A 21,788-nucleotide genomic window follows, 5' to 3' on the forward strand; every position below is an offset into this window, starting at 1 on the left:
TCAGTGTTCCAGTTCATCCCAAAGGTGTTGGATGGGGTTGAGGTCAGGGCTCTGTGCAGGCCAGTCAAGTTCTTCCACACCACACGCGCCATGTGTCCACATACTTATGGCCTTATAGAGTAATTGATATCTAATATCAGTATCTACCCTGTTGTGAGATGTTAAAAACGAAATGACGGTAACGGCCTGAGACAGACAGACAGGCAGACAGACGGAGGCAGGCAGTGAGTAGAGGAAGAGCAGAGCCCGAGTCATCCTTCCTTCCTCTGTCTCTATTTAAAGACCTTCATCCCTCCATCCTCATCAGCTGCGTCTTCATCCCTGTCTCTGGTCAAAGAATTGAGGATTTTTGTTGCTTCTTTAAAGGATAATTCCAGTTTATCACAACTTGGATCTTAGTTTTGTAGTTTCACAGTCCGTTACACAAAAAATATTTTATATTATTATATATTATATATTTTATTTTGACGACTAAATGATTAATCGATTAATGGATCGGTGGATTAATTGTCGTTTCAGGTGCACTCACGTCCAAATGAAGTGGTTTACGTGAGTGAGTCCCGACGTTTTTTGTCTTGTGGAGCCTCAAAATGAAGCAGCGTCTCATGAGTTCAACTGAAGACTTATGTAGTTTTCTTCCAGGATTTGAAGGATTTTAGAATTTCAAGTTAATTATTTAAAGCGCCATAACCTTAACCACGTGTTTATTATTGTGACCATGACGATGAAGGTCCCCTGCTGGTTGGTTTCTAAAAGACATGGACTTTAAAGGACTTGTTGTTATCTGAGACATGTCTGGGTGAATAAAGGCAGAGTTCAGAAACGTAATAACTGTAGAAGTTTTCCAGACAGTAGCTCCTGACAGACTGACTGACAGACTGACTGACTGCCTGTCTCGCTGACTGACTGTTTGACTGCCTGCCTGTCTGTCTGTCTGTCTGTCTGTCTAGATGGAGATTGCTAACACAGAGCTGTTACAGTTTCTAACAGAACAGCTCGCTGACTGACGCGTTCATTTCACTTTGACTTGTCTTCCCTGATAAAATCCCAATGAAGTCAAGAAGACGGCTTGAGGCTCAGTGTGTGTGTGTGTGTGTGTGTGTGTGTGTGTGTGTTTATGTCACCTTTTTTAAGTTAGTAATTTGAAGACCTCCCTCTATTTATCCCTTGTGTCTCAGCCTCCCCCAGCGTCTCTTTTTCTCTTTTCAAACTGAAACATTTGCCAGTTTCTCTTTCTCTCTGCAGGGTAGTCAGATCCCCTACCAGAGATGCTAATTATTGCCATGTGTCTTGCCTTCACGCTACCAGAAACACACACACACACACACAGTGCTGACATTGTCACCGATGACGTCCGTGCCCACAGTTGGTTTCTTGATCCGAGCCAGTTTGTCACATGTATGTGTGTTTAAGAAGGATTTGTCAAGTCAGCCGCGCAAACAGCTTTTTCCGTGTTCGACAAATCCGCTGCAGATTTAGCGACACTCAGGTCTGTTTCACGAGTCAGGCGAATTTTTTTAAAATTCTTTTTACTTAGTCATCCTCCAGTCAGAGAAATGCTGAATGTCTTCCACAGCTCATCACAACATTTCTGTCTGAGTATGAAAGCACGTTTAGGCTTCAGGAGTGTTTGAGAATGAATATTTATTCATTTATTTGTTTTTTGAATATACTGCGGCAGTTAAAGACAATACACGAACCTAAAAAACACAATTACCCAAAAGAAAAAGCTACTACATGGACATTCAGGTCAAATTAAATAACACAAAAGTGTAAATAGTATGTGACATGAGCAAAATGTTAAGCTTGACACTGAATGAAATGTTTGGTAAAAGTAAAGGAGGTGGACAAAATCAAAAGAGCTGGTGTGTAAAGGTGTTTGTCTGTAATTGGGTTTCATCAGGTGTTTGTCTTAATCTGTCTTCCTGTGTAGGAAAAGCACATTCAGCATTCGTAAGTTCACTTAATGTGCACTTTTCAGATATAAAAATACAGTTAGGATTCATACAAGTGCGTCATAGATTGAAACTGTGAATATAAATGTGTGTTTTTATGTTTGCACACCAGCTCGCGTCAGTTTGCCCCTGAAGGGATGAATAAATGTTTTTAATATGAATCGAGTAAAGCAACAGGGTCAAAGTGCTGTTTTAGTTTCCTCCTCACTCCTCACCTTCTCTTTCTCCCTTTACATCTCTAAACTTTCCTGTTACATCTCCTTTAGTTTACCTTCCTCCACTCTCATTGTCCACCAGCTCATCTTCTTCTTACACTTTTTGCCCCCCCCCCCTTATATTTTCTTTTCCTCGCTGTCTTTCTCACCTGTTTTTCCTGTCAGTTTGCACATTAAAAACTGATTGTCTCTCTCTGCTTTCACACTTTGTCTTGCTTTTGATTTGCCATCAAAATGCCTCTGGTACTTCTGTCAGCTTTTAAACTCTAATTCCCATGATGCTTCTCTCTTTTGCCTTCTGCTCTCCTCTAAACTTGGTGCCTTATTTGTTTTACTTCACTTGGAGTTGGGTGGAGTTAAACGCACTCAAACACTGTCAATCAAAAACAAGCGCTCAGCTGACATTCATTTACTTTCCGGTGATTTCACAAACTTTTCTGGCTCTCTTTTACAAAAACTTTCTTTGCAAATTTGGCAAACTCCTCCCGTCTGGTATTCCCTGGTGGTTAAAACACAACGCCAGGAATCATTATAAGAGAGCTATTGGATTCAGATGTGCTTTGTGCTGCGTGCAAATCTGCTGATGGCACCTTAGGTCGGCTTGATTTATCACTTCACTCGGGGAGATCGGTCAGCAAGTTCTGAGGCGGTTCGTCGCACCGTGAAAAGGTGCATTAACTGCATCTGCAGCGCTTTGAGGTCCAAATTTATGCACGTATACACACATACACACACACATGCACCCAAACTGCAGCATCTGGTCTTGGTTGAGTGGAGAGAATGACTAAGCATAATGTGATAAGTCAAACAGCTTTCTCTCTGACTGCTCTGTGTTTTGATGTGCTTATGAACTCCAGACTCTGCCATGTGAAGCACATGTAGCACACAACAGGAGATCGTCCCTGTCAGACGCATTCTTACCTTTTCTCACCTGGTTTAGGCGAAGGGTGGAGCCTGGGTGGAGCGTGCAGGAGGCAGGACATGACGCGAAAAGTGCGCCGCAGTGTTTAGTTCACAGCACATTGGAGATGGCGGATGAAGCTGCCTTTTGGTTCCTTCTTCTTCTCCCTCGGATGTTCGTATTCTCTCAGTTCATGCCAGTCACATGATTGAAACGCACACTTGCTCGTTGTGAATTCTCCGGACATTTCATGGACTTTCTCCTGAAAGTCTGTTTTAATGTACGGTGCAACTGATTCAGACATTTGCATTCTCACATACGGCTCCTCCGGCTTAATGTCCACATCAGTTCAGGGTTGCAGTGCGTGGAAATGTCAGCGCTGCCTTGTTGGTTCTGTGAGGTTAGAAAAACCTTGAGTATTCTGTACTGTGACTTTGCTGGCTTCAGTATTATAAAAGTTATATAAAAGAATATGGAAAGTAAATGTGTCTTTCTCTGTTTCTCTGGCAGGTGATATCACACAGAAGGGCTATGAGAAGAAGCGATCCAAGCTGATTGGAGCCTTCTTCCCACAAACACCAGGTAAAACTGACCTTCCCTTCACCTTTTCATTCGGCCCTTGTAATAAATGTCAGTTCTTGAAGCGTTGTGTTATCAGAGCAACTTTTAGAAATATCATGAACGAATATCATCACCATGAACATGCGTCACCTGCAGGTTTTTCCTACTGAGATAAAAAGAAAAAATCCCTCTTTTGTGAGAGAAATGGTCAAGAAAAGAAGAGCCAAGTTAAACAACATACAAATAATACAAACGAAGAAAACAAATTAGACACTTAGACACTAATTTCTGTCACAACATTGACAACAGTGCCGGTTCTTCTGACTGCTCAAGACCCCTGAAGTGTCAGTCGTGACTGATTATGAGTTCTGAACGTTGAACCTGACCTTGAATCGGACATGTCAGCAATAATATAAAGAGTATAAAACAAAAAAATTGATCTGAATGCTGCTTTGATTCTATTCTTATTCATATTTAACACATGGGAGAGAAATGCAGATGTTTCAGCTGCGTGTGTCCTAATCCTAACAGGACTATTTAAACCTGAAAAAATCACAAGTCAAATTACATTTTTTCATATAAACTCTTTATTTTTTGTGTCAAGATGATTTGTTTTTCTTCTACCTTCAAAGTTGGACATCCCGTGGACACTTTGTCTACATGTTGAGGATATTTGACCAAGACACAGTGAAAAGTCAACAGGCCGAAACACATTTAGCCTTTAGTCTGTTAGTTTCACACAGAGATGATTATTCTTATGATGCTGGTCGTGGTTTGTTTCACTGAAAGGACTCAAACTTTGAAACTGCAGTGCTTTCATTTGGAGAATACCCATTTATTTATTTATTTAGATATTTTTGTCCAATAGACTTCCAATATGCACTGTTGGGGTTCGGGTTTGGTTTTCTTCTCAAAGGAAATGATGTTCCTCCGTATAGGATATGTGTTGTTTCGGATCTTCGTACTCTTAATAAATCATCACCAGTTGAGTTGTTTTGGTAATTCACCACAGAAAGATGTTATTGAGTCCCACCACAAAGGATCTAAAAGACACCACATCAGACTGACTGCTGGTGATGGGACTGGAGCGTCACTGGAGACCAGCAGACACACTGGCACTGCCAAAGCTATTACTGGAATACACTGTGTGTGTGTGTGTGTGTGTGTCTTCATAGGGTGGGGGATGTCAGGAAGTGCATTATGGGAAGGAATGAGGGGTGTGGGATGGAGAAAATGTGTGGTATTCACATCCAGGCCCAGTGGGGGGGTTGTCGCTAGTTCATTATGGGAGACTGGATGACACACACTCCTCTGTGCACGCCCACACACACACACACACACACACACACACACACACACACACACACACAGAGTGTATTCTGACACTACACTGCTCAGTCCTGTATGCACTTTTACCAGAAGCACACATTTGTGCACATGCATATACACAATACCCCCTTTCTCTCATTTTCAGAAGCTCTCACGCACACACACACACACACACACACACACACCAGTAACACAGTTTCCTCCCCTGTGATGTATTTCAGCTCTAAGGCCTGTTAATCCGCACTGCTTGGTACATAGTCAGGCTGATATCGTTTGATTAAAGCATGTACTGTGTTCAAAGTCAAGGATTTTCGCCCAGTTATCCAGATTTACATGGTTTCACATTATAGATTAGGCTTAGTTTACTCAGGGGGGACTTTTGATATCATGAGATTCAGCACGCTGTCCTCAATATCAGCCCAAAAAAATAAAGTTAAAATACTTTTCACTTATCGTAACTGTCGATTATTACACTAGGTGTTGTATAGTTTTTAGTCACAGACTAGAAGAAACATGGAGTTAGTGACAGTAAGGTCACTCTTGGTTTTGTAGGAACCTTTTGAAATAATTTGAGTTTGGCTTTTCTACATAAAAAAAACAATTGCTAAAATCCACCACACAATCTCACGTAAAACAATGTTCATAACGTCACAACTTTCCATCCAGAGGGGAGAAGCTCAAACTCTAGGACACTCGAAAGGTATTGGAGTCCTTGAAATTGCTCTCATGTGGAAAACGTGAGACTGATCTGGTGGTTTAACGCCAATGACTTTGGAAGTTACTTGGGCCACAAAATCCAGAGTTGAGGTGGGACAAGCTCATCATGACTGTGAAGGTCAAGATTAAAAAAAAAAAAAAGCAAACATACCCCAGAACATTCTTCTCTTGAATACGTTCTACAGTATCTACCTAATGAGACAAGCGCTCTCAATCTCAAGTTTTGGTCACTTGTTTCCCTGGTCTTATTTTGTATATTATTTTGCACACTCGGAGTGTTATACCCCTTTCAGACAGCCGATGTGAGGATGTGTATGTATGGTCCAAATGAATTCATTTCCTGTCCTGGCAGCAATGCCAGTTGACCAAAGCTGGGAAGTCTTTGACCCGTATCCAACCCTGGTCAGGAGGAGGGTCGGCTGGTGCATGTTGACCCAAACAGATAGACCCGCAACGTGGGTTTCACCCGCCTCACTGCGTTGGTCTGAATGGGGTATCACAGTCAAAAGTCTTCCCCTAGTCCACCAAGCAAATGAAAACTGGAGGGGTCTCTTGTCTGGCAACCCGACATAAAATGTTCTCGGGCACGGTCCTCCATCGAGGGTTTGTCGTTTGGGCTCATGACCTCCTCTAAATGTTCCTTACACCATCCAACAATGTTCCCAGTCAATGCCAGCCTCTGCTAAGAATGTAGACAGACCGGTTGGTTTACCAAAGTTTTGCACTGCATTCCCTGGGGTTCATAAAGTTGGCAGAATGCAGCTGAGCACTATTTGAATACCATAGTCATTTGATAACTGTCTTGCCAGATCCTTAATCTGACATTAACTAAACCCTGAACTAATTGAATCTAACCTATAACCTTAAAAAAAGTTTACACCCAACCATCTAATACATTCTCTATCCAAATGTTTTTCATCTGTTCTGGAATGAATCTACTATTGTTCCAACTATTCCCGTAACACCTCAAACTCAGACTTTACCAGAAGTCACTCCTCTTTCTGGAATGAAGCAAAGCCTGCAAAGCCTTCCCTCTCCTATATGTTCAGATGAGGTGAAACTCCTTTAGTCATTTCTTATCATTCAGTCATCAGACACCTGCTCTCATCAGCTGATCAGCATGGCAGCAGGGATTCAACTTGAACGAACGAAATTCTGCTGCTCAATATGTCTGGATCTACTGAAGGATCCAGTGACTATTCCTTGCGGTCACAGCTACTGCATGAGCTGCATCCAGGACCACTTAGATCAAGAGGATGAAAGGAGTATCTACAGCTGCCCTCAGTGCAGGCAGACCTTCACACCGAGGCCTGTCCTGGTAAAAAATAACATGTTAGCATTTGTAGTGGAGGAACTGAAGAAGACTGGACTCCAAGCTGCTCCTGCTGATCACGGCTATGCTGGACCTGAAGATGTGGCCTGTGATGTCTGCACTGGGAGAAAACTGAAAGCCTTTAAATCCTGTCTGCAATGTCTGGCCTCTTACTGTGAGAAACACCTTCAACTTCACTTTGATGTAGCTGCCTTAAAGAAACACAACCTAGTGGAAGCATCTGCAACGCTCCAGGAGAACATCTGCTCTCGTCATCAAGAAGTGATGAAGATGTTCTGCCGTACTGATCAGCAGTGTATCTGTTATCTCTGCTCTAAGGATGACCATAAAGGCCATAACAAAGTCTCAGCAGCAGCAGAAAGGACTGAGAAGCAGAGAGAGCTAGGTATGACTCTGCAAAAAATCCAGCAGAGGATCAAGGACAAAGAGAAAGATGTGAAGCTGTTTCAGCAGGAGGAAGACGCTGTTAATAACTCTGCCGAAAATGCACTGAGGAACACTGAGACGATCTTCACCGAGCTGATCAGTATCATTAAGAAAAGAGTCTTTGATGTGAACAACAAGATTAAATCTCGGCAGAAAACTGAAGTGGGTCGGTTCAAAAAGGTTCGGGAGAAGCTGCAGCAGGAGATCGATGAGCTGAGGAAGAGAGATGCTGAGCTGGTGAAGCTCTCACACACAGAGGATCACACTCATTTTCTATTAAATTACCCCTCATTGTCTCGTCTCCGCGAATCTCAAGACCCACCCAGTGTCAGAGTCCGCCGTCTGCGGTACTTTGAGAAGGTTGCAGTGGCTCTGTCGGAGGCCAGAGATAAACTACAGGAGGTTCTTCGTGAAGAATATGCAAAGATCTCAATGACAGTAACTGAAGCAGATGTTTTACCATCAAATCCACAACCCGAGACCAGAGCTGACTTTTTACATTATGCGTGCCAAATGACACTGGATCCAAACACTGCAAACACACATCTGTCAATATCTAAGGAGAACAGAAAGGTGGCATTCATGAGAGAAGAACAGAAATATTCTCTTCACCCAGAAAGATTCGCATTTTCCTGGCAGGTCCTGAGTAAAGAGAGTCTGACTGGACGTTGCTACTGGGAGGTGGAGAGGAGTGGGAAAGGAGTTTTAATAGCAGCTGCATACAAGGATATCAGCAGAGCAGGGGACTTCGGTGAATGCGTTTTTGGACACAATGAGAAGTCGTGGGCGTTAGATTGTTACAAAAATAGTTACGAATTCAGGCATAACAACATGAAAACTCCCATCCCAGGCACTTGGTCTTCCAGAGTAGGAGTGTACCTGGATCACAATGCAGGCATTCTGTCCTTCTACAGCGTCTCTGAGACCATGACTCTCCTTCGCAGAGTCAAGACCACGTTCACTCAGCCTCTCTATGCTGGACTCTGGCTGTCGGATGGAGCCGCTGCTGAAGTGTGCAAGCTCAAGTAGATTTGCACAAATGGATCTGCTCGATCCTCAGTCTTCGCTACCTTCCGCCTGTAGTTTCAGGATATCCACATGGATAACTCTTTATTTTACAGGTCGTTTATTTATGAATCATTTTCCAGACTTTTCCTGAAAGGCAACTCTGTAATTGATACCTATAATAGGAATTTCCTTAAAATCAAAAGTTCCATTTAAACCCACATGAAGATTAATCCATTATTCATTTGAACAATGTATTCTCCATGTATGTTGAATTGTATGCAAATTTCTCCTTTTTGCATACTCAGCTGACCTGATGTGCACTGACTAAAGTAAACGACTTTCTCTCTCTAACTTAAGCTGTATAAGTGCTGCCAAATTACAGACTTCTTTCCAGGAAACTGTTTGAAATGATTAGGAAATTATTTAGAAACCATGGACCCGTAAAATAAAGCATTGCCATTTCCATTTACAGACCACTTACAGAGGTAACTCACTGACTTTCGAGCAGAGCTTTATTGAGCTTGCAGATAATATTTGATTGGCTGTGCACGCTCAGAATCAGCTGACACTCCTGCACAGTGGCCAATGAGTTGGCAATAATAACTGTCATACATCATTCTTATCTAACAAGAAACAAAGATGTGACATATGTCATCCCAAAAATGTTGCTGCCATTGGATTGTGTCAGTAATGACAGGCAGATTGTCTGAGTCACAGTATCCTTTCCAGTATGTGAACGCTGCACACTTTGTTGAAAGTAAGATAACATATACCTATATACATATACATTTTCCACGTCTTCTGTATATATTACAGTCTTAGCTGTGAATATGTTTCCGTAACTATACCAGGAAAAACATGCGTACGCTGGCTGTACATTTATTTTACTGCTGTACTGTGATGGGCACATCCAGGTGCTTCAAAATTCAACTTCATTTATTTGTGAAGATTAAAATCAGTCGGCTGTTCTAAATGTATTGGTTGGGATAATAGTACAGTCTGGTGGTGAGAAAAGGAGTTTATGTATTGATGTTTATCTGGGTTTTGTGCAAAATGCGAGTTGTGTGTTCTTATAATTTATGTAAACAAACCCAATTCAGACTGATTAAGATAAGATAAGACTCCAACTTAGCCCACCAGCTCTTGGACAAACCCTGGTGCAGATTATATGTGGTGAGAACGCAAAGCAGACCAGCCACAAGATTGTGATAGTAAATATGTAATACTTGTTTAAATTCAAAGCCAAACTAAAACAGTAAAACATCTGCATTTGGTGACACATTAGTGTTGGGATTTTCCTCAAATGTTCCAATACCTTCTTTATTTTTCTCCATAGTTTTAATGGAGCGAGTGAAACATAATCAACCTTTTCCCCAAGTCATGTTTTCCATTTTGTTTCTGGTCGTATTTTTATGACAGGCGTTTCTGTTCCAAACTCGACTATTAATGTTCATATCCAGCTGTTTTGTTTGTGATCTTTTGATGACCACGACAGAAAATGAACTTTGTCTGTTTGATCACACTTTACAGATTCTTTTATTTGAAATTTCACCATTTAAATAATGTTCTTTAAAATTGTATACAGTGTTTTATTTAGCTAAAGTTGTTGAGTAAGATATTGATAAAAGTATTCACATGATACTCGGCCTTATGCAAGCATCACTGTGCAGACTATCAAGTGCCCACACAGGTCTTATGAATGAGCTTCTTGTCAGTCATGTTTGCAAGAAGTTGGCGTGAAATATATCTCGTTTGGAAGAGAGTCAGATAGCGGCCACTGTCTGACACCGTTCAGCGTTTACGTACTCGTCCTCTGAGAGCACCTGCACGCTGATCATCTCTTATTCAGAACAGGCTGTGAGCCATGTAGTGTGAACTTATTGATGATTAATTCAGGCCTTTGTTAGCTTTTCTTCACCGTCTTTGATCTGGGAACACACTACAAACCTTAGATGATACACCAAGAACGGTTTGAGACTGCGGAGAGATAAGATTTAGTGTTTCATGTTCCTATAATGATATTTACACTGTTGGGAAAACTGTTAAGGAATTGGAAGATAAAAAAATATCTTCCAATTCCTTAACAGTTTTATTTTAGTTTCTTTTTATTTTAGTACCATCTCTCATCATTTTTCAGGTTTTGATCTTTCCTCTGTTACTTCCCTACATACACTAATGTGTTTACAGCATATGAACTTGTGTTATTTTCATCTGTAATTTGAACATATTATTAACTCCCTTGTTAAGTTTTGTGAAGAGCTGATTATGTGAATAAGAGTACATGCTAATACATCCTGTGCTGTGGATATATTATATTACATATTAACAGTATCTTTTTGGGTCACTTTTTAAAATATAATTCTTAGTTACTGCATAGATTTTATTTTTAGCATTGTTTCTTTCTGGTCTTGTAATCTGCTGTTAATTTTACTTTTCTTCTGTGGCAATAAGTGTCTTCCTATTTGTGTTAAATATGGTGTGTAGTGTTTGTAGTGCAGTAAAACATAGTAAAACATCTTGAAACTACAGTCCGCGGGTGTTTGGTGTTACTTTTGAGGGAAGTTGAGGTGCTGTTGGTAGGTTGTCCCCTTCATCCGTCTCTGTTCTTCATTTGATTTAGTGTTTTTGTCCCGGCAGTGGTTGACAGAAAGGGAACGAGTGAGAGGCCTGCATTGATTTCCTTTGAGGTTTCACTGTGTGCCCGTGAGGTCTCATCACGTCTAGTGTTTGGAGTGTTTGTTGTAAGAAGTATAACTGGGAAATTACAATAATGTCAGATGGGTGATTTATTTATTGAATGTCAGCTACCTACCGGTATTTTCCCAGCAGTCGCTGTATTGGTATGTTACAAACCTCACCCATCTGACACCTAGGAATTTTAAAACAAACAATAAAGAATACTTGCCGTATGAGTCAGGTTGTATGAAGGGTTCCTGCACGCAGGCGTCCAGGCATAAACATGGTTTAGATAGAGCAATCCGAGGGGGATATGATGAAGACTGGCAGATAGCGTAGCACCCTTCATTGTAAAAATCTCAACTAGCCCATTTCTGCTCATTGTGTAGAATTAGGCTTAAAGCTAATGTCAGCATGCTAACATGCTGATGTCAAACAGGCACTGGACAATGTTTAACATGTTCACCATCATTCAGGGTGTTGATGGGAATGTCATTAGTTTTGCAGGTATTTGGTTATAAAACAAAGTATTGGACAAATTGAAATTTTGACCTGATGATGGCGCTACAAGAAAGGTCAGAGGATCATCAAAGTCATTAGAATTAATCTTCCAGGAACTTTGAACCTCTGTACCAAATGTTGTGCCAATCCATCCATCACAGGTTGAGATATTTCACAGGTTTTCAAATTTGACCTGCTGGTGGCGCCACAGAAAAAGTCAGGGGGAGCACCGATGTCAGTAGGATTTATCCTCTGGGCACCACGGATATCTGTACGAAATGTCATGGCAATCCATGGAACAGTTGTTGAGATAATTCAGTCCGGACCAAAGTGGTGGACTGACAGACAGACAGACCAACCGGCTGACTGAGAGGACGACACCCCTGAAAATGTAAATGTACCTTAAAATATTCTATAATTGATGTATTTTGAACTGTGAACAATATGCAGACAAATGAAGTAAGAAGAAAGGAGAGAGCAAGAAGACATGTTTAAAGAGTAGTTGAACGAGTCAGGAGGGGGGGGGGGGATCCATCCATCCAGACTCCCCAGAGGAAACAGCGAAGCGAGGTATTTCCCAGACCTGTCATATGTTCCAGCGCTGGCTGGTAGTCGTTATATGGTCGGCTAATCAACTTTTAGCTTTTCTCCTGAGCCGCGCTGAGAGCTCTAATAAAGACGGATGAGGGTGGAAGTGTGAAGCTGAGATGGATGCTCATAGATCAGCAGCTCCGGAGCGGTCGTAGCTGTCACGAACAGGGTGGTTGTTATCATCAGACTTATTGATTGGTGCGCAGGGGGGTTGTTTTCTCTGTCGGTGTGTGTGTTCGCGCAGGCTGACGTGTGTGTGGATCTATCCCAGTTTCTGCATCTCACATGGCAGGTTTGATTCAAGATACATCTAAAATCCTATTTATTACAAATTCCACGTATAGTTTTTAGCTTGTAGCCTTTTATTGTTTTGTTCTTAACATTGTTTTTCTTTCTTTTCTATCTACTGTGTGTATATCTGTTGGTCTGCCTCATGCAACTGTCCTTGAATTGAACCGAGACTTTATCTTACTGAATGTTTTATTTGAACGGTCTGTACTTTGTGTGACACTGCAAAAAAAAAAAACAAATAAAAAGTTTCATAGCTTCCTCAGGCAACTGAAAAAATGCACTGTGATGAAATAATTGCACTTGTTTCCAATACAAACTGAATTTCCTTGAAGGAAGTGTGATTCCTAGACTCTGTGTGTGTGTGTGTGTGTGTGTGTGTACATTTTGGCAAATTGGCGCCATTAACAGTATGTCGAATTAGCAGATCCCGTTCGCAGTGTGCCAGTGATGAACGGACAACCATGACTGGGTTACTTTGATACTGAAGAAAACTGCTCTGGAGAGTTGTGGAGTTATTAGGAGCGTCTTCTTTTTTGATTTCTAAGCAGATTTATGGACACTGGAGATTATGATATCCTCTGGAAGTCACACTGAATCTAAAAATATGTTCAACATGTCTGCGTGTTCAGATTTAGAGTAAACTCAGCGAAGGAGAGCGAATCAAATTGCGGCAATCTGGACCACTTGTTTTGTAGGGTTATTCTGTGGGACACATTTTTAGATTGGAAACACGTGATTTAAATGTGACCCTTTCTGTCCCAGGTATGGATCCGTCCATGGGCCAGGAGAGGAGAACCCCGGTCACCCCGTCCTCGTCCTCCCGCTACCACCGCCGGCGGTCTTCTGGCTCCAGAGACGAGCGTTACCGATCAGGTGAGAGGCAGGGTTGTCCTTGATCATACGTCAGTGGGACACTTTGTCTGTCTGTCTCTCTCCAACATTCACAGAACAGATGCTGATATTACCAATGTTAATGTCTGACATGCTGGCAAAGAAATATGTGCTAATCCCTATGTTGATTAGCTTCATTAGTCACGTCATTAGCATAGTGGGTTATGTGTGATAACTTAAGCAAGACATGATAACATTTTTTAATTTTGCTTCACAAGTTCGTCCAATAACGGTGATGATGTGATTATAATTTGGAGGTCTTTGCCGCATACATTTGCATATCAATTAGGAAACCTGCCTTTATAACTCTTTAATACATGGAGTTCATACTTATATCACCCATGTGTTATATGTATAGAAGTACATAGACATAGAAATACTTCATGTGTATTAATTAGCTTAAAGGGGCGCTCCACCAATCGCCTCTGAACCATGTGGATTAGAGAAAGAAATGAACTTGTTTTCTGTGATATTTACTTGGGCGTTTGGTGGTTTCTATGTTGTTTTTATGATATATATTAATTTATGCTGTGGCAAGGTATGGTTAACATAAGCATTGCCCCAAACCTGTCCATCCCATGACAGACCGCCGTTAGCTGGGCGCAGGTTATACGTCTACACTACCTCTTCTTCCTCTGATGAAAACCTCATAAAAAAACGTTCTATCAACTCTGTAATTGTTTGTTGTTTCTCATACGTTGGGCTGGCAGATTTATCGGTCTAGCTCTGGTCCTCACTTCCCTTTCGGGTCAAGTCCTCTTTATCTACATTCGTCCATTTCCTATCAGATATCCAATATTTTGGAGCCGTGAACACCTCCACACGTAATCCAGATCCCCTCTCAGACAGTCATCCTGAGGCGTTATGATGACACAGTGCCCTGTTTGATATCCTCTGTCTTTCTCTGCAGAATGGGCTGCAGCAAATCCAGTGTTTGGCGTAGACGTGTGGAAAAAGCTTTCGACAAATCTGTCACAGCTCTTTCAACATGCATTGTTAGGTTTTGTTCCAACTGGTGTCCTGTAAAGATTAATATAGGATTAACTAAGGATTTTAACTTGGGTACATTCTTTTCAGTGGCATCTCATTGAAACTTAATCTGTCAGAATTCACTGTGGTGACATTTGGTGTTTGGCCAATAAGAAAAGAGAAGGTTTGAATTCCTGGACCTGAAAACCGGACTATTACTTTGTTCCCACATGCTGTTGGAGAGTTTTAGTTTGTTTGAGTTTGATCTGACAAAAAATAAATCCTGTAAAAACCTTTTAACCCATTACATTGAAAAAGAAAAGCTGTGTGAGCACCTTCCAACACACACACACACACACACACACACTGTGCAGTCACACTCAGTCAACCATAAGACAATAAACGTGCACTTGAGATTTAAATTACCTCCGTTCCCCTACATAAGCACACACACACACAAGCCAAACAAACGTACATCTGTGAGCCCCATTCATTCTGACAAATGTCTTACTTATGTCATTATCGGGCCAACAGCCCGCCGTCTCTGTGTCGTCAGGCGCTGTGTGTGTTTGCCTTCTGCCAGCAACGGACACCATTCAAACAAACCCAGCTGTGGCTATATCGCGGCGCTTTATCTCGCTCTTTCGCACTAATTTGCAAAACGTCTTCGCCGACACTCCCTGAACTTGATCCAGTCGGAAACCACGGGGCCTCGTGGGAGCCGCTGTCAAGCTGGGAATGTTTGTGTACGTAAACTGAATGTGAATAAATGGGAACACGGCGCTCATTGTAACGAGAACACTGCAGCACAAATACAGAGGCCAGCTGATAGACCTGCTGCTGTTTTTCTACTGCGAGTGCTCTGCCTGATTTCTCTATTATTTAACACCCGTGCCCGATGTTTACACTGGACCCCACAGCCCTGCCATGTTTATGGTCAGCAGTGGTGCAAGAAGTACTCAAACCTTTTACTTAAGGAAAAGCACCACAATGTAAACATATTCTAACAGTTCTAAAGTCAAAATACCTCAGAATTATATGCAAGTACACTACACGACTACTTATTTACTTTTCAATAGTGATGTTAGAAAGACAGACGACAGAAGAAGTGAATTAAGAGGTTCTGGAGGATAAATCCTGCTGACACGTTGAAAATCTGCTGTACGTTTGTCTCCAGATGTGCACACAGAGGCGGTGCAGGCGGCCCTGGCTAAGCACAAAGAGAGGAAGATGGCGGTGCCGATGCCTTCGAAGAGGCGGTCGCTGGTGGTCCAGACCTCGATGGACGCCTACACACCACCAGGTAGGGAACCAAACACTCTGTCCTCACAGCCAAGATTATAACCTCAATCAAAAGTGCAGTTTTTGACTCATAATGTTGTCCCGGATTTGCAACTAAAGCTTCTGAAGGAGTCAAATGCTTCAGTGTTCTGCCAAATATGATGAATATTAAGGAGCTAATAAAAAACCTAAAACCTTCAGTCCTGTTAGTGGCATCACAACGTTCATCACACACCAGGAAATACGTTTGTTGTAGAAAACTGAGACAACTGTCGGGCTCCGCTCTGCGTCGGCAGATGTGACTCATTTCTCTTCAGTCTAAGCAGCTTTCAGCCACATTAAGGAGCATTTTTATTTTACGTTTTGATGCATGCTGGATTTTAAAGCGTCTCTCACAGTAATTATTTGACGACGAAGAGAGAAAGAGATGAGTTTGTTTAAATGTGAGGCTGATAAAAGCTGCTGCTGCTGCAGTGTGCATGTCCTCCTCGTGTCAGTGAAGTTGACCGATGACTGAAAGGACTGTTTTCTCTGTCAAACCTGGAGATGGATGGGCGCGCTGCCCTGTCGGCCGACTGGAAATAGCAGATCATCACTTTGGACTGTCAATACTGCAAGAAAAGAGGAACTACTTTATTATGCTTGCTGTAGTCACTACTTTGGCATTTTAAGCAGATTATGGTATTAGAAAGCTAGTAGATTTCTGTCGTTTCTCTCATCAGTTTGGACAACTTATAGAAACACAAAGGTTTAGTGACACAACAGACCCAGATTATTCATTCTGGGCAACACTGATAACAAAATTCATTTTTTTGTTCTGCTCTGATGAGTTGGGATATTGACTTTACAGCAAAACGATTTGTTCGTTTTATTACATTTGGCTTATACAGCTGTGAAGCTCTGAAAACAACTTAGACTGTTGTTCAGTCTAATTTTTAAATCCTTTATGAGCATCTTTATGGAGTACAACATTAGCACAGAGTGATGTGAATACACATAAACATATATTTAACTTGACAAGAACAATTAAAACCAGTATACACTTTTTATCACACACTATACTGATGCTGTATCATATTATTTACTGTGGGCACTCATTTACACTAGTAAACAGTAATAATAATTAACCTAATTTATCTTCATGGTGCCTAATCAGGGCTGCTGTGTTGAGGTTAGAAGGGTCCGAAACACTATATTTGAACTAATATCACTAATATTGAGGCGCTGGCTCCTCTGTCTGTCAGTGCTTTGGACACTAAAGGACAGCTTTTTTTTAATTTCAGGACTGAAAATCTAAAATAATTCAGCGTCTCTGGACACGTTCTGGTGTTTTTAGTTCGGTAGGTTTAGAGTTTAACTGCAATTTTCAAAATGTGTTGTGCAATGATAATGTATTACGAGAGGACGCATCATGATACACTCGCCCCCAGTCCTACAGAAGAGTGGGAAGTGGTTTCCAGATCAGCTATAGTTGTTGAGGGAGCCGTAATCAATATGGATCAAACTAGACGTTTTTGATATTTTCTCCTGACCTGGGAACGTTGCTGCCAGTTAGCATGTATTTCATCTTTCCACGTTTATATGATATGAAACTGCAGGATTCATTCTCGCCACAGATGTGGCGAAGCTCTCTGCTGAACATTAGGCATATGGAAATGCCCGAGATAGATATCACTTCTCTTAGAATCTGCGCCGGACACATCACACAGCTGATTTCATCCCTGTAGCGTGCGAAGCAGGATCTGTCCGGGGCGGGTGGCGGTGGCAGTCATCCGTGTCTTTATGGCGCTGGTGTGGTTTAATGAGGGTGTTAATGAGGCCATTACTTCTCCGGCTGCAGGGTCGAGCTTTACAGAGCTTCATTGAACTAGCCATGATTCAGACGGCACAAAGAGGAAGTGTACAGCAGCCGAAGATTAGATATGAGGGTGTTTTATTGGATCACTTGTAGGACATTGTTCTCTTCATTCACCCTCCTTCAATCTATCCATCCTACTTTTCCTCCCTGCTACTCTTCTTCAGTTCTCATTCTCCTTCTCCCTTCAATCCTGCAGTCTAGAAATGGACGATGTGAACATTTAATTCAATTATTATTGAGAAATAACCCAGAAATAGGGGTGGTGTTCAGTAGCTTTTTTGCAATTTGTCTTTTATAGTGTAGCAAGAATTCCCTTTTGTTTGTCATACAGTAATATGTTATTTTATGTAATATGTCAGAACAAAAACTCAAAAAAGAACTTCAAAAGAAGTCAAACTAAAAGTTGTACCCAATTACAGGTTTGCCATTTATCTGTTTTTTCTGTTTATCTTTGCCAATAAAAATGATTTGATGTAAAATATGTTGCAGCTTTAAAAGGATAAGGAGGATAAGGCTTTCTTTTCCTCATCAAATCCCATGAAAAGATCAAAACCAACGACGTGTTAGTCCGTCTCTCAATAGTTTCTGACTTCTCTACCCTGTGACTCTGAGCTCTGAGCACACTACTCCTACTGAAGATGTCCAACGGCTCGCAAATACACAGTTTCATTATGCTCACTGTAGTTTTTATCAAACACACAGGAGGAAACAGTGCATTTGTTGGGGACTATTTTCAGTGGCAGATTAATCCATGTTTGGTGCTCTAGTGAGTATTTGGGGCAGCAGGACGGTGTATGTGGGACTGAGTCAAAATACAGAGTGTGTGTTCATGGTAATGAAGGAACATGTCACCCAGTGACACAGTGTGGCTCATTGATGTGTTTGTAATAGTTTTTGAACAACAGTGGAGCTCTATGGCACAGAGGAAGAAGATATATCAGGCTTCGGATACACACACAATACTTGTGAGCTCATTGTCAGCTCATTGTTGGTTTTGGTATTTTCATGATATAGAATATCACCAGACTTCCTTAACAAATCAGGGTATTTAAGCAATTGAGATGGGCCAATTGTCACATCAGGTGTCTCTGTTATTTTGTCCACCTCTTGTCAGTGAGCAGAATCTATAAAAATAGCTCATAAAATAAACACACACACATTTATTGACACACATTCATGCAAGGATCAACAACCACTAACATAAATCCTCCTTAGATATACAAACACATTTTCTGCATACGCATCGCGTTCATACGCAGCTCATTTTGTGTATTGTGACGGCACAATACACAGAGCAGTACTGCATGTACACACAAACACACACATGCACAATATTCACATGATTTCCAAGATTTTATTTTTGCCATTTTACACAAAGCAAGGTAAACAAGCTGCGAAGAGTCACACACTCACACATGACACACAGAAACACACACAATCCATCTCGCAGATTTAGAAAGCACATGACCTGAGGGAGCAGTAAAAGCAGTCGCACACACACACACACACACGCACACACACACACACACACACACAGGGCTGTCCGTCTGCCAGTGAGGTTCATTCGAGGACAGCAGAGTCGCGTGTTGCCGAGCAGCATGCCGTATCGTGCAGAGATGACAAGCGAGGGAGGACTGCGATCTGCTCTTTATCGGCATTTTACAGCTGCGTTTTCTCAATTTCTCAATGCGTCATTATCGATCCCCTCCAGGCATGTATTTAAACATGTATACAAATAGTCTGCGTGGAACGGTAATGTGTGTCCCACATGTTTTTTACTCCTTCTAGCTCAAATTCTATTCTAATATGCAGGTTTTTCCTGCTGGACACAAGATGTCTCCTACTTCACTGTAAAGTGTTTGTATACGTTGCATGTTGGATCCTGATTGGCTAGCAAACTATTTGTGATGTCACAAATCGTGCTTGTAGGCCCGCCCCTTAATATCTGATTCACAATGAGCGCAGACAAACTTTCCACTTTCAGCAGGTGAAGGTGAAAACAGCCTTCTGGTGTGAAACTCTGCAGAGTGAAGCTCGAACATCCAACTGTAGGAGCAAGAAGACTTTGAATATATTTCAGCTTTATGAAGAGCTGCCTTGCATCAGGCTTCTTTTCTGTGTGTGTGTGTGTTTACTTCATGAGATTCGCGGGTTGCCTGGCAGCATCTTTTTGTCGTCATGTTTGTGTTTTGTCACTGGTAGGCTCCACGGGGCCCCGCTGATAACGAGAAACACATTTGCCAATCAGGCAGGTCAGCAAAGCACCATGGTGGAGGCCGCGTCCAGCGACCTTTTAGAAATGTGACCTTTTAAAGTTAACAGTGATCAAACAGGGATATAAATAGTTTGATATAAATATTTACTTTGTGAAATTTGTTGGACTTTTTCAACAACCAAAGAAGAGGGGGGTTGTCCAGTTTATTTAGTGAATGAAACAAAGTTTTGGGGTCAAATTCCTCCACATGTACAGTATGTTGCAGATTATTGCAGCTCTCGCTGCATTAGTAAAGCTTTAATACGACACAGCAGAATAAAAAGACTCCTTCTCTTTTAGTCATCGTCCTCTCCAGCAGCACGCAGATTAATCCACTGTACACTGCCAGCAGTAACAGCAGACAGACACGGTTAGAGACCAGCCGGTGAAGAAAGAACATCTAGCAGCTACAGAGCAACATTTTTCTCTCGGGAGTTGGTGGAGACCCAATCGGAGCTAAAGGGAGAGTAAATATTGGATGACGTAATGTCTACAAAGGCTGCATATAGCGAAAGTAGAGCTTTAGCTGAGCAGCAGCTTCAGTCCTCCGTTGGTATCGACACAGGATGCTTTCAGGGACAGTATTAGAGTGTAGGTCACCCGTGTTTTGACCGTGCTCCGAGCTCATGGGTTACAATACGTTTCGGGTCGCAATTACATGTGTGTAGTGTAGCTCGAGTAAAACGCGAGTCCATCACGCGGTCTGTGTAGACAGCTGTCGCATTGCAACAGGGTTCTCACGACTTAAACCAGTTGAACGGCATCCAAATTGTGCACTCATCTTTCCACGTCAACAATACGACCTCATTAGTTTTATTTCATGAGAGTGAGCCGAGTGTCTCTGTCCACCTGCTGAACACGAGTCCAACACTCTGATTTGTCCTCCACTAAGTCCTGACAGACGGTTCTGGTTCTTTTTGTTTGGGTGGTTGTTGGGCTTTCCTCATCAGTCAACTTGTTAACTGTGGGTCTGCCTTTGCCCTGCGAGTGTGTGTGTGTGTGTGTGTGTGTGTGTGTGTGTGTGTGTGTGTGTGTGTGTGTGTGTGTGAGAACTGGGTCAGCTTCTGTTGTTATTCATATCACCACCATCAGTCTCATAAAGCCCTGGGCATTATGGAAATCACATGCAAAACATGTGCACACAAACACACACCCACATGCATACACTCTCTCTCACACACACACACACACACACTCTTAAGCTTTCAAAAACAAACTTTACTCCCCCCCCCCGCGGGGAGTCCGAACAGATGAGAGCTGAAACCTTTCCAGGCTACAGACAATAGATGGGGGATACTATACAGAGATACTATTTTTCTGTCTGTCTCTAAATGTAACAAATTAAACCTGACTTTTGATTTTTATTTTCTGACTTAGGAAATATGAATAATTTTTCTATGTTTTAATTAAATATTTCAGCCTCGTAAAGAAAGTCCACCATTTTTACTTTTGTCATTGTGGTCTGGCGATGCTCTCTTCATTTCTTTATTCTTCTCTTCCACATCCATCGTCTGTTTCCTCCTCAGACACCTCCTCAGGCTCGGAGGGCGAGGGTCAGGGCGACGGCGATGGAGAGGAGGGAGGTGACTGCGAAGAAGAGGACGGAGGCGGCGGCGGAGGAACCTCGTCCAGCCGGGAGGGGAGCATCAGCATGGAGCACTGGATAAGCCGGGCCATCCACGGCACCTCCTCCACCACCACCACCACCTCCTCCACGGCCTCCTCCTCCTCTTCCTCCACACGCAGCGGGGGGAGCGGGGCAGCCGGCGGCAGGCTGGCTGACGTCCTGGCCCAACACGTGCACATCTCCGCCCACCACCACCGTCACCACCACCGTCACCACCACCACAAGACGGGTAAGGATTGGGTTAGGACTGAGCAGTGACGGAACAGTCTGGATGTCCCTGATTCTAGAGCGCAAATCTTAACACTCTTAGTCAAAGAGACTTTAGATCTTTAGGGCAGAGGCTCTGACCATAATCCAGATACCCTTAGTAAAGTCTAGAGACATTCTTAGCCAAATAGAAACAT

General features: G+C 42.2%; 2 protein-coding genes across 4 annotated transcripts in view; both read left to right on the forward strand.

Annotated features, from left to right (window-relative positions):
- The window catches only part of dip2ca (disco-interacting protein 2 homolog Ca), a 176,243-nt gene that overhangs the window by 91,781 nt on the left and 62,674 nt on the right, over positions 1 to 21,788 (forward strand). For all 3 annotated transcript variants that reach the window (XM_070918464.1, XM_070918466.1, XM_070918465.1), the window contains exons 2-5: positions 3,582 to 3,653; positions 13,267 to 13,377; positions 15,542 to 15,667; positions 21,284 to 21,613. In XM_070918464.1, the coding sequence (XP_070774565.1) occupies positions 3,582 to 3,653; positions 13,267 to 13,377; positions 15,542 to 15,667; positions 21,284 to 21,613 (639 nt within the window). The remainder of the gene's footprint in view (positions 1 to 3,581; positions 3,654 to 13,266; positions 13,378 to 15,541; positions 15,668 to 21,283; positions 21,614 to 21,788) is intronic.
- LOC139296146 (tripartite motif-containing protein 16-like) lies at positions 6,799 to 8,466 on the forward strand. Its single transcript, XM_070918470.1, has one exon. It carries the CDS (start codon positions 6,799 to 6,801, stop codon positions 8,464 to 8,466), a length of 1,668 nt encoding a protein of 555 aa, XP_070774571.1.

The sequence above is a fragment of the Enoplosus armatus genome, chromosome 14 (assembly GCF_043641665.1).
Source record: "Enoplosus armatus isolate fEnoArm2 chromosome 14, fEnoArm2.hap1, whole genome shotgun sequence".
In the NCBI taxonomy this organism is placed as follows: Eukaryota; Metazoa; Chordata; class Actinopteri; order Centrarchiformes; family Enoplosidae; genus Enoplosus; species Enoplosus armatus.

Excerpts from the sequence above, each read along its gene's own strand:
- LOC139296146 (XM_070918470.1), top strand. The coding sequence starts at position 6,799 with ATGGCAGCAGGGATTCAACTTGAACGAACGAAATTCTGCTGCTCAATA.